This window comes from Mytilus galloprovincialis, chromosome 13 (genome assembly GCF_965363235.1).
Source record: "Mytilus galloprovincialis chromosome 13, xbMytGall1.hap1.1, whole genome shotgun sequence".
Lineage (NCBI taxonomy): Eukaryota > Metazoa > Mollusca > Bivalvia > Mytilida > Mytilidae > Mytilus > Mytilus galloprovincialis.
In genome coordinates, this window is record NC_134850.1 from 59,107,559 (window position 1) to 59,120,934 (window position 13,376).

The 13,376-nt window shown below is 31.9% G+C and overlaps 1 protein-coding gene and 1 long non-coding RNA gene across 2 annotated transcripts in view; one reads left to right on the forward strand and one right to left on the reverse strand.

Annotated features, from left to right (window-relative positions):
• The window catches only part of LOC143057596 (uncharacterized), a 174,247-nt gene that overhangs the window by 17,780 nt on the left and 143,091 nt on the right, over positions 1–13,376 (reverse strand). The window lies entirely within an intron of this gene.
• Positions 11,066–13,376, forward strand: part of LOC143057779 (sulfotransferase 1B1-like) — a 73,784-nt gene continuing 71,473 nt past the window's right edge. The window contains exon 1 of the mRNA XM_076231173.1: positions 11,066–11,221. Coding sequence (XP_076087288.1) covers positions 11,214–11,221 — 8 coding nt within the window. The 5' untranslated portion in view covers positions 11,066–11,213. The remainder of the gene's footprint in view (positions 11,222–13,376) is intronic.

The following is a 13,376-nucleotide window of genomic DNA, read 5'->3' on the forward strand; positions in this document are numbered from 1 at the left end:
AAATGACTGGAGCCAACACTTTATCAAACTGACAATTCCCTCAGAACATCCTGACTTTAACTATCAACACTTAGCACTATGCGAAATGGATTACATCTCTATAAAAAGGATAAGTGAACATTATGCTACCAAACATGTAGATTTAGACACTATCGAGAAAGCTATAAAATCAATCAATAAAGGAAAAGCTGAAGATATATTTGGTATGTCTATTGAAAATATTTTATATGCCAGTCACATTTTAAATATTTTTACATAAACTGATTAATCGAATGTTTCAAGATAGGTTACTTCCAGACATCATTAAAATTGGGTTATTGTCACCAGTATTTAAGAACAAGGGGGAGACAAAAACGATGCCATAAATTATCGTGGAATTACAGTTCCTCTCATACACTTGAAGATCATCGAATTCATTTTACGTATAGACCTAAGATCCGGCTCTCTAAAACTACAGTCTATACTTTAAAAAGGCTTATGGTATAGAACCACTAATTCAGGCCCGGTTGGAATGAACATACAAGAAAGTAGTACATATTTTAAACAAAGTAGTTCCTACGCATAGCTGTATCTTTGTCAATAGCGGGTATATTTGGTTAATTGTGGTATCAAATGAAAGCTTGGGGACTTGGGAACAATGTACAAACCTTGTTGACAGATTTATTTGAATAATAAAGAAATATATGAAATTTTGATAGAAGGGCACATTTGACCGGTTGTTCAGATCAGACGCTCCTGTTTTTGTACTATCAAACTTCAGGGAACCAGTACGCTCTAATATGCAATTAAAGGTATGTCGATTTTTACAGCACAAGTCAGGATAAGGTACAGTTTTGACATGAAATAACTGCCACTTTATTTGAACTTAAGACAAAGTAACCATAAATTCTTGAAATTGCAGAATTTAACATAGAAAGCAATGGGGCTATGATATGTGGTTTTTATACCTTATCAGCAAATACTTCACTATTGAATGCTGCCATTATTTTAGAAGAAGTGTATAGGGACAAAAAAAAAACCGTTTTATATAGTACTATTGGATGCAAAGTCAGCATTTGATGTTGTTGTTCTAAAGATGTTGTTAAGAAAAGTATATATATATATTAGGCACTGATCCGTCATCTTGACTCCTGATTGATTAAATTCATAAGAAGACAGAATATCGAATAAAATGGTCAACGGAAATCTCTGAAAAAATTCAGGTTCTACAAGGAGATAAACAAGGTGGTCTTTTGAGCGCTGGTATATGTAATGTGTATGTCGAAGATCTTCTTAATACATTTGAAAATACTACATCTGTAACACAATTGTGTTTCATATCATTAATTATCAAGGAGTATTAATTAGGAAATTTATTAAAAAGGAATTAAACAATTCAATGACAATCATGTACGCTTTGGACACTTAATAACGATCTGTTCAAATATTATAGACATATATACCCTGAAGCCAATAAATGACCATGTCTACTGTGAAATAACATGTATCCTTCAGGGGTTTAATTGCATAGTTTGACAATTAACCATAGACTAGAATGATTTAATATCCAGACGACTATGTAATCGGCCTACAGCTATTTGTATGGACCACTGGACTATATAAGATTCCTCAATGGACTACAAGGACACAATTCCATTAGACGAGAATTCGAATAGGACAGATTGGTACCGGAGATTCCGCCAAGGTCTCCCCCTCGTGGGTAGGCTGGAACTCATGCGCTTAAATATCCGAAATACTCTAACAGGAACGAACAGTTATACCACTATACGATCACGTACCCGTGTGAGATATTGAACATTCGAACAATTTAACTTTAAAGACAGTTTGTGAACATTCGAACATTTGAACTTTAGAAACATTCTTGACTTTGTAATTACGTAATAAAATATATTTATCCATTGACTATGTTACATAAGTCACGATTTGATGCCGTTTGACCACGATCGACTTGGATTGTCTAAAATAACGCGAAGGAATACAAAAGGTAAGAACTCAGTTACTTTCATTTTTCTTAATGGAAAATCAAGATATTTCTATGTCAGTACAAAAAGAAGAAAAGGCTTTTCAAGGGATGTTACACATATTAAGTAAAGTTTTTAATTTTAAAGGGAATTTGAGGCTGTACTTTTAAAAGGCTTAAAATCTGATGTTTTTTTTCACGAAATGTGGTTGGCACGATTTTTGTTATTAGGTATTTTTAGGTACTATATATATATATAGGTCAATTTAAAAATTATGAATACATATTTTTTTCATGATAAGAATGAAAGGTTATTTTTGTGTTATTTTTTATGCTGTACGTGTTGTTTAAGGGATAGGATAGATTAAACTTATGATTCTTCAAAATAAACCGTTTTTTGTGAAGTTTAGAGAAGCTAGTTTTTCGTTTAAAGTAAATATGTAAAAAGATAAAATGTCTGATACATTAGCATTTTTTCCGTATTTAATGGTGGTTTCTGGTCATATGATGGGTTATTTTTTTTGAAGATACATTCAATTATTCTAGAAAACATATGTTTTACGTAAAATTAGTAGAGCACCGGTGTAAATTAAGGTTGATTTAGAACCTTTGGTAGATGAAGTTAAGGGTACATTGAGGATACATTGTTTGCGTATTCTAGCCATTGTTGATTAATGGGTTTATGCAGTTGGATAGTGTGTACGCACATTTGTTTAGAGAAAACAAATAGTCTATAATTTTAGATTCCAACCCCTTCTTCGGATGATTAACATAAGTGATGTTAAGTTATTAAATGGTGCAAGTTGTTTATGGTGTTAGATTACGCCATATTTACATATTGTTAATAGATTAAGAGAAGTATCTTCATAAAGTAGCACATTAAAGAAAAACATGGATATGTTTGCCCTTAGGGATTTACTAGTATTGTTGTAGTAGACTGATATTTGTAAAGAAAAAATAAGAGACATATGAACTTCAGAACTTAATGACCAAATTTTAGTGAAATAGATAATTGATATAAAAGGAAAACTAGCATTCAAGTAAAATTGAAATTGAAAGTAAACAATGATGAGGATTATAATCATGAAATAAGAATAAGGAAACAATTATTTAAGGAGTTGAAAAAAAAATCTTAACGATGTGTTTTGTTCATAAGTAGTCATAGATTTTTTTTTAATTGTTTTAGTTTTAAGAGGTTAGTTAAGTTTTAAATGTATATACTATTTTTAAACTCAGATCTCAACATAGTCGTATGTAAATGTATAAAAGGGATAGGCAGTAGGTTTGAAATTTTAAAACAAATGAAAAATAGATATATAAAAAAAGAAAGGAAATAGTATAAGGAAACTATATACTAATTTTAGAAAAATGTAATACATTACAGAGAACAACATTTTTTTCGCAATAAGGTGTTTTTGTTGTCAAATATGAAATGTAGAGTCAGTAACAAATTGCGCAAGAGGTAGTTAAAATTTTATTAATGGAATCTTAAATGTTGTTAATTTTTTGGTCTATATTTAACGTTAAGATTAATTAATGAAGCAAACAAAATAAAACTGTAAAAGTATTACAATTGGGAACAAAGTAACACATATAATATTTAGTATATATTATTTGTTATAGGTATTATGTAGGTGTAGGGGTTATAGAAAAGGATCACATTATATATATTTTTTTAATTTGTGAATTTTTAAATCTATTTTTTATGTCTTGTGTTAATAAACATATATTTGTTTTTATTATGTAGGATTTTAAAAACTTGTAGAAGTGGTATACGACAGTTTTCCCCTTTTATTTTTTTGTTTTGAATAGACAATTTAATATAAAAAAAAAAGAACGTATTTGTTTTAAATAGATAATTTGATATAAAAAAGAACGTATTGATTTATATACGTAGAAATTGTGAAAACTTAATTTTGCTAGGCTTAGATAACTTTTGGAACTTAAGGCGAGCTAACAAACTGTCAATTATCTGATTGATAAATAAAAAATAGGAAATTAAGGGGAAGTAAACAAGTTTTAGTTTGTCCAAATTGGGATAAATTTATCAGTGGGGTTTAGGTGCCATCTTCATTGGAATAGCCATATTTTTGTACTGTTAATTAATTAAGAATATATCTTGGTTAGCCAAAAAGAATGTTGTGAGTTCTGGTTCTAATGCCACGAACAATTTGGTAAAAACAAATGGTGTCTTCGCAATTGGTTGGAATAGATGTTACTGACAACAGAGAGATGTCTTCCTCCGTGCCATTGGTCAAGGACAAAATTTAACCGAATGTCGATGTCAACAGCCTCTTAAGAAGGACGAACCAAATAGCTAGATGCGTCAAATACTACGTAATGGAGATGATGATGACGACATTTGTACAAAGATGTGCGCCCTTTCCAGCAGTTGATGAACTTTATACTTTGATGGTGACGGAAATAAAACATGAACTATGTATATCGAACTATTTAACTGGTGATTCAAATGAACTATGTGTAGATATATCCAGCTATTGGACTTGGTGAATGTAATGAACTTATTATAAACTTTAGATGTGTGGTGATGGTTACCGGAAACTTTGCAATGAACTATCACAATAACCTACAGGAAGAAAAACTACCGTATTTTATTGAACTTTCGTTTTATTTAGGAGGAAAGGAAAATGTAACACAATTGTGTTTCATATCATTAATTATCAAGGAGTATTAATTAGGAAATTTATTAAAAAGGAATTAAACAATTCAATGACAATCATGTACGCTTTGGACACTTAATAACGATCTGTTCAAATATTATAGACATATATACCCTGAAGCCAATAAATGACCATGTCTACTGTGAAATAACATGTATCCTTCAGGGGTTTAATTGCATAGTTTGACAATTAACCATAGACTAGAATGATTTAACATCCAGACGACTATGTAATCGGCCTACAGCTATTTGTATGGACCACTGGACTATATAAGATTCCTCAATGGACTACAAGGACACAATTCCATTAGACGAGAATTCGAATAGGACAGATTAGTACCGGAGATTCCGCCAAGGTCTCCCCCTCGTGGGTAGGCTGGAACTCATGCGCTTAAATATCCGAAATACTCTAACAGGAACGAACAGTTATACCACTATACGATCACGTGCCCGTGTGAGATATTGAACATTCGAACAATTTAACTTTAAAGACAGTTTGTGAACATTCGAACATTTGAACTTTAGAAACATTCTTGACTTTGTAATTACATAATAAAATATATTTAATAATTACTGACTTCGTCACACATCTGGATGTGAGATAGGTGAAACGCTGATTAATTCAGTAGCAATCGTTAGTGAAAACCCATATAAACTACAATACCTAGTGACTATTGCTTCACGATACAGTGAAGACCATCATTACCTCTTACAACCTCTAAATAGCGTAGTTCTACAAGTACAACTCTCAAACCGAAAAAAAACGGACAATGCATATCTATCAATAACAACGCAATGCCAGTTACAGACAATTCTCCACACTTGGGCATTTTAAGATCTAGATCAACAACCAGTAAAAAAACACAAGATGCTACCATTGAACAGAACATCATAACATCAAGAAGAGCTGCCTACAGCTTAATGTCAGCCGGTATGCATGGAGAAAAGGACTTGACCCTAGTTCTGGTATTCAACTATTTAGAACCTTTGTACAGCCTATCCTAACATGTGGTCTCGAAGTCATACTACCAACTTCTTAAAACCTACTTAAATTTGAAAAATTTCAGAAGAAAATATTGAAACAAATTTTATCCGTATACCAATATCGTCTCCTGATCGTATTTACATCCTGTCTGGAATTCTACTTAAAGAAGCTCAAATTGATAAAAAAAAAAATATTTAACAACATCTGTTACCAAAATGAAGAAAAAAATATTGGAAAAAGAAAATAGCAAGAAGGCAACTAATCGCAAAAATTGAAGAAAGTAATAGCTGGTTCATAGCGATCACTTCGGGCCTTCGTACTTTATTTGGCCTTTTTAACTTTTTTGGATTCGAGCATCACTGATGAGTCTTTTGTAGACGAAACGCGCGTCTGGTGTATATACAAAATTTAGTCCTGGTATCTATGAGGAGTTTATTCATATATGCTCTTCACGTAGCTAGCTAGGTATAGAATGTTAGACATTAAGAAGAGATAACTGTTATTTTATAACCAAAAAAAAGTATTCCGTGAACATAAAGTGCTTATTTCACCCTGGTGATGGATTTTCATATGGTGACGAATTACTGTATATATAGATGACAGAAAAAAAAAAACACTACTCATTTGAGGTTGTCCCAACGTCGACGGAAGAAAATTACCAGGAGAAGATGACTCTCATCGGTCAATCCGACATCCTCCAGCAATGGAAACTGACCGTCACAAAATATATTAATGTACTTACGGCAGCGTTAAACACCAAGTATTAACTTATCAATCAATCATTTGTTTTATATCGCCTTGAGGTTGGTTGATTGTACTATTCTGTATCCATTACAGTTTATTTTTCCTCCATGTATTTTTTTTTTTTTTTTTTTTTTGCAGTTCTTGCTCGACGAACATGACTTTTGTGCGTTGTTGTCCATGAAAATGTATTGATCATTAAAAATGTACCAGGGTCCATAATCAGTCGTCAATATGGTAAACAAATATGTGACCCGCCATGACATTTGCAGGCTTATGGAGGTAGAACGTCATTGTTAGAAAAATTATAAACATGATAAATATCGAGATTCAATGAAATACGTATTTGTGAAGAAGAGATAAACACTTTCCTTGGCTTCTTTTTTGCTGACGCCGAACTATACATCATATATAAGTTTTGATGAAGTTTTACTTTATCGTTTGAAGTGAAAAATATTTAAATCTACATTTTAAATTGATACAAAAAAAAATCAAATTTCTGCTCTATATATTTCCTTTCATAAATGAAATCTTAAGGCAGCAACCATTTGATTTTCTGGGGGGTGGGGGGTGGGGGTGGGGGCTATGGTTTTTTTTTTCTGTACAAACTTTTTTTTTCGCCTATGGCGAAAAACAATCTATTTTTTTCGCGACAAGTCGTAAACAATTTTTTTCTTTCAATTTTAGCATTACATATAGTGGCAGCTGAGGGTGTAACAAACAATTTTTTTTTTTTCAAAATTCAAAACAACTTATTTTTTTCTCCAAAAACTGGAAACAAACTTTTTTTCCAAAAAAAACCATAGCCCCCCCCAGAAAATCAAATGGTTGCTGCCTAAATATATCCCTAACAAATGCACCGTATAAAATGCATATAAGAGAACACCTACTTATAAACTGTTACGCGTCGCATACTATGTTTAGAGACATGCATGATAAATCTAGATTAAAAGACGAATTTAAAAAAAAAAAATTAAAGCTTACAATGTACTTTGACAAATTTTAAATTAACTTCATTTCAACAAGTTTAAATTACATGTTCTAAAATAGAGCTAAGAATTGTTTGTATTGTAGTAAATTGAAGTCTTTGAAATTTTATTCAAATACGCTATTGAACATTGCTAAAAGCCAATAAATACAATAGTTTTGTATTCTATAAATTAGTGTCTTCAATAAATAAAAGCCGTCATAGAACAGTCTCATTTTCATACCAATATTCGAAATGACTCCTTTCATTGCTATTACAACAAATATGTCATAATAACATGACAGAGAGTTTTGTTTCGGAATATTCTAGATAAATATACAAAAAGCAAATTTTAGACAATGTACCCTCCTAAGCCTGGAAGTGGCTAGTCACATATAGTTAACGGTGTTTTTCTCACAATGACGTTTTACCTTCATAAGCCTGGATATGTCGTGGCTGGTCACATATGTGTCTGCATTTATGTTACTTTCCATTGCTCCGATTCCACAATTTCCGAAACATATTAAAGTCCCGAGATTATTAAAGATACATTCCATTTTGATGCAGGACACACTACGCGTAGATTGTTTTTTTCTCCCTTCATTTCTACCTATCACACAAATTCTTTTTAACATATTTCTTCCGAATATGTTAAATTCTTATACCCGCTCTCATATTTGTTCCTCTAATACACCTTGCAAGACAGCACTTTTTATTTTATTTATCTTCGTCGCTATCATTTTTCTTCTCCAGCCTTTAACTGTGTAAATGTCCTAATACTGTTTTATGATGTAAGATATTGTATATGAGCTATTTGTTTTATTTTCACAAGACGAACTCAAGCAGTGCTGTCTCGTTAGTAAACAAATCTCGACTCCAATTTAGCAGCATTTTTTCCAATGTGTTTTTAAAATGTATGTATCTATATAAAGGACAATCGGTTGTTATAAAAAGATTCATGTGAATGTATATTATGTACAGTTACTCTATAAACCAGAAATATAAACCAGATAAGACCAGACACAGCATTTATCCTAAAAGTACAAAATTGTCGTAAAATAGGTAAGAATCGTAGTTTTGAAATAAATTTATAAATAACTTTTCGTTGCGGTTGAAGAATAGTGAAAAGGATGGGGTACTATGACAACGTTAGGGGAAGTATTTCAGACATCCCCACTCCCCACCGAAAAAAAAGAAAAGAAATAGATATAAAAATCAGCCTCTGACTTCATAATTTGGAGCCCGGTAAACATAACATATACATTTATTGTAAGTTAACAGTATGTCAAGCATTTACATAGTCATAACTGTTTTCAGATGGTTCTTTCAATTTCCTGTTTTTAAATTTCCTGTAGATGAAATGAAAAAGTGTTTGTAAAATAGAGAAAAACGCTTTACCTTAATTTCTTTTTACACTGAACTAAACATCCTATATAAGATCTGAAGAAGTTTTAAGTTATCGTTTTAAGTGAACATTATTTGAATCTACATATAAAATTAATTTAAAAAAATATAAATTCACTGCTCTATATAGTTTCATAAATGGAGTCTAAAATATGAAATGATATCAATATCAAATGCATATATGAGATCAACTACTGATAAACTTTTACGTTTCGCATGCTTAGTTGTGTAGTGACAACCCTAATAAATCTAAGTTAAAAGGAAAATTAAAAACATCATTCTTTGATAAATTCTATACTAACTTCATTACAACAAGTTAGAATTACTTTTTCTAAAAGAGAACTTAGAACTATGTGTATTGTAGTTATATTAAAACATTTGTAAGTTGTATTCAAATATGGTGGTGAAGATTATTAAACGCCAATGAAATTCATAATTTTGTATTGTATAAATTATTGCCTTCGATAATAAAAAGTCTTCATTATGCTGATAAATCACATTAAAGGGGCACTAGCTGTCAGATTTGACTCAAATTCTCATTTGATTTATAACATACTAAAACGTATATCAAAGTTTTAATAAGTCGTAAAGAAACAGTTGACAAAGCGTGTACTCGATAATATAAATCAGACTGTCGTGTGTATATTAATCAAGACACTATCTAATTAACTCTCGTTACATCCCAGCTCCATTGTTCTAACAGGGGTGATCTGAGCCGGATCACCCGTACTAGATCACCCCAGGTTGAGTTTCTTTGTTTTGTATGCTTTCCTTTGTTCTGTAACATTTTGGCGGGAATGTCAAATCCACTACAAAACTTATAATTAATTATACGGAAAAGATTATCTATCAAAATGTAGAAAAAATACAGTGTATATGCTGGGAGTCGAACTCAAGACCTTTAGCATATCAACCCACCACACATACCACAAAAGTGGGGCGAGTCGGTAAACAAGAGTGGGTCGATTCTTTTATAAAGTGACGATCTAGTGTGGGCCGATTGGCCAGTGGGGTGAGGTGATATTGTTTTATCTTCTCATCCTGTTCGTGGGTATTAAAGGATATATATTATGCAGTAATATAAAAAGTGTATTATAATGGTTGTGTGGTGTTCTAAACAAGATTTTATGAATTGGTTTTTCATCTAATCTAAAACAACTGGGATGTAAAATAGTTATCCCACTCGGACTTGGTGTGTCAGTGTTAGATCGCCATCTGGCCTCCGGCCATCGGGGTGATCTTACACTGACACACCGCGTCCGAGTGGGATAACTATCAAAGCTAACCTCTGAATACTGCCGACGATCACATAAACCGATTTAAACATAAACATATGTATTATTAGATTGCAACCTCGTGCAATTGGATTTTTATAGGTCTGTTTGATTTCATGATATATGTTAAAAACAATAAGTGTTAACGTTTTCACCTGGATAAGAATTATTTTTGGTGGATCGGATCTGTCAATGAAATGGTAAAACTTTTGTCTCACTTTCAATGCTGACATTCTTTTCCTTTTAATGACTGAACACGAATAATGCATGCATTAACAATCTCTAGCTAACTGGTTACGGTAGATTAAAGATGGATTTTTCTTGAGATAGAATTTTCTTATACTTTGCCAAAATGAAGATGTTAATATGCTCTTTTCAAAAATATAATAAAAACTATGGGTCACAGTGCTATTTTCCAAACTATGAGTCGTTGAAAATTGCCTAAATTTGGTTAGATTGTTCATGAAAAACGCATTTGTGTGCATACAAAAAAATGTATGGGATAGAATTTTAAAATAAAAATGTTTTAAGAATTAGAAAAAAATGGTGTCACACAACTTGTTTTATTGCTGCAAATAAAAGTCCAGAGATATATTTTACTAAAAGAGTTATCTCCCCTTAAATTATTTGAATTTTAAAATAGATTCTGAAAACATAAAATTCGATCTTTGTTTAAATATTTTGATTTATACAATAAATCACCAAGTTGTCTTTATGTAAATAAAGAGCCACTAGCTACGAGAAAAACGCATCTTTTTTATAAAAAGGTCACTAGCTGCGAGATAAATTTTTTTTATAGAAAACCAATGAAAATAAAAATAAACAAAGAGCAAGGAATAGCTCCTGCTTTTATACCCCAATGGCAGCCGATGGCTTTAACCGAATAGTTCTAAACCCCTTCTCTCCCAGATGTTCAAAGTTTCTTAAATCAATTCGATCGTTTTCTATTCTATCTGCTTTTTTACTAGTCCTATTTGTTAAGCTATGACATTCTCTAAACTGTTGATTCATTTATTCAGGTACACATGTAATGTAAATTGATCCGTGTATAAACATATGACCTAAGATTACATTATAATCATCATGTTGTATTTCATCACCCTGTAAACGATAGGCTTGAACGAACATGATTTCAATACATTTTACTACAGGAAACCAATTATATATATAAATACATATTTTGTATTTATAAATCACTAAAGATGTCAAGGTAAGATGAATATATTTACATTTACTCGGCATCAGTATAACAGATAAGTTGGAAGTCTCATATGTATGTGCCTGTCCCCAGTCATGGGGCCTGTAATTCAGTGGTTGTTGTTTGTTTATATATTACATAATTGTTGTTCGTTCATTTTCTTACATAAATTAGGCCGTTAGTTTTCTCGTTTGAATTGTTTTCATTGTCATTTCGGGGACTTTTATAGCTGAATATGTGGTATTGGCTTTGTTGAAGGCCGCACGATGACCTATAGTTGTTAATTTTTGTGTCATTTTGATCTATTGTGGAGAATTGTCTCATTGGCAGTCATACCACATCTTCTTTTTTATATTGACGTCCCAAATAAGGAGCGTGTAATTCAGTGGTTGTTGTTTGTTGCTGTATATCACATTTGATTGTACATACATACCACGCTTGAATCGTTGAACATTTGTCCTTTCGTGGCCTATTATAGCTTACAATGCGTTATGACTTTTGCTCAGTATTGAAGGTTGCAGGTTGACCTAAATCTGTAAATTTCTATATATTTCATGTTGGTCTCGGGTTAAAATTATCCATTGGCAATCTACTTTTTTGTATTTAGGATGAAAACAACAATAACGTACAGGTCACGGTACGGTTTACCGCAACAATGAAAACCGTATTACTACAATTTTGTACCTTTAAAACAACGAAAAGTGAAAACTTCAGAGGAAAATTTAAACTTAAGTTTTTATTTTCCTCTGCAGTTTTCACTTTTCGTTGTTTTAAAGGTACAAAATTGTAGCAATACGGTTTTCATTGTTGCGGTTAAGTTTTTTCTTTTGGTTAGTGAACATTTTGAAAAACTATATTAACATGATAGTATGTGACGTTGCGCACGATGTTGGTAGCGCATGTGACGTCGCGCAAGAATGATGGTAGCAATTCCATTTTGCTTTAGATTAGCATATAAATAAATACGTAGACTGGTTAGTTCGATAAAAATGTTGTGATTTCTGATTGAATTCATTACATTAGACTTGGAATTAAAAAAAATAAGGAACCGAAATTTAAAATACCAGGAATTATGACACTTTATTATTTCATTTTTACGCAAAAACGTAATGTGCAACGTTTCATTTTGTGTGCAAAAGATCAGAGTTCCGTTTCTTTCCTACAATATGTTTTCCTCATATCATCGTAAAACTTATATTGTTATAGTTATTCGCGTGTTAAACCAAAACAAAAACAGTATCACTGAAACCGTAATCCGGAAATGTTATTTGTGTAAAGGTTTTAATGGTTACACGCCATTATTCCGACAGCCCATTAGTCCGACAGTTCATTAATCTGACAATCCATTGTTCCGACAGCCCATTGCTCCGACAACCCATTAGTCCGACAACCCAATAGTCCGACAACCCGTTGCTCCGACAGCCCATTAATCCGACATCCAATTTGTCCGACACTTTAGAAACAAATATTGGGCGGTATCCAGTGGCGGATTCAGAGGGGGCGTAGAGGGCGTACGTCCCCCCCTTTTTGCTCGGACCTTTTTTTCCGTAAACTTCGTGAACTTTGCCATTTCCCGTGTATTTAATTTTCATGCGACAATTATTTCTTTACTTATAAAGATAATTTTCGCTGGTAAATATAACCGGAAGAAAAGTGACATTGGGAACTTTTACTATTATTTGCAAAGTGCTTTATAGGAACTCTCGTTTTGAATAGTTATATGAACTCTCGTTTTGAATAGTTATATGACCTTTCGTTTTAAATTGATTATTTCCCATTTTAGTTTTAAGTTGAATATTTCTTGTTGTAAATGTTTCTTTATTCTTAAATATAATGTTTCTTATTTCAAATATCTAAAGAGATTATAGAGTTACTATATATATATTTTTACAACTTAATCCGATGGCTGTCAAAAGTGTGAGAGATAATACATGTATCTAACACTCGAACTACAAAAGCAATTGTCGCTATTTTATAAAGTTTAGCCGGAGGACAATAATCCTATTATTATTACATAACATTGGACAAGTATATTTATATTTTATAAGAACCTTTTATAATGTTTTAATACCCTTATCTTTGAATTAATTTATGTTTTGTAAACTGTTGCTGGAGCAGTCTTCCCCTAGCTTTCGAACTGTAAACTTGTGTTAATAAATTTGTATAT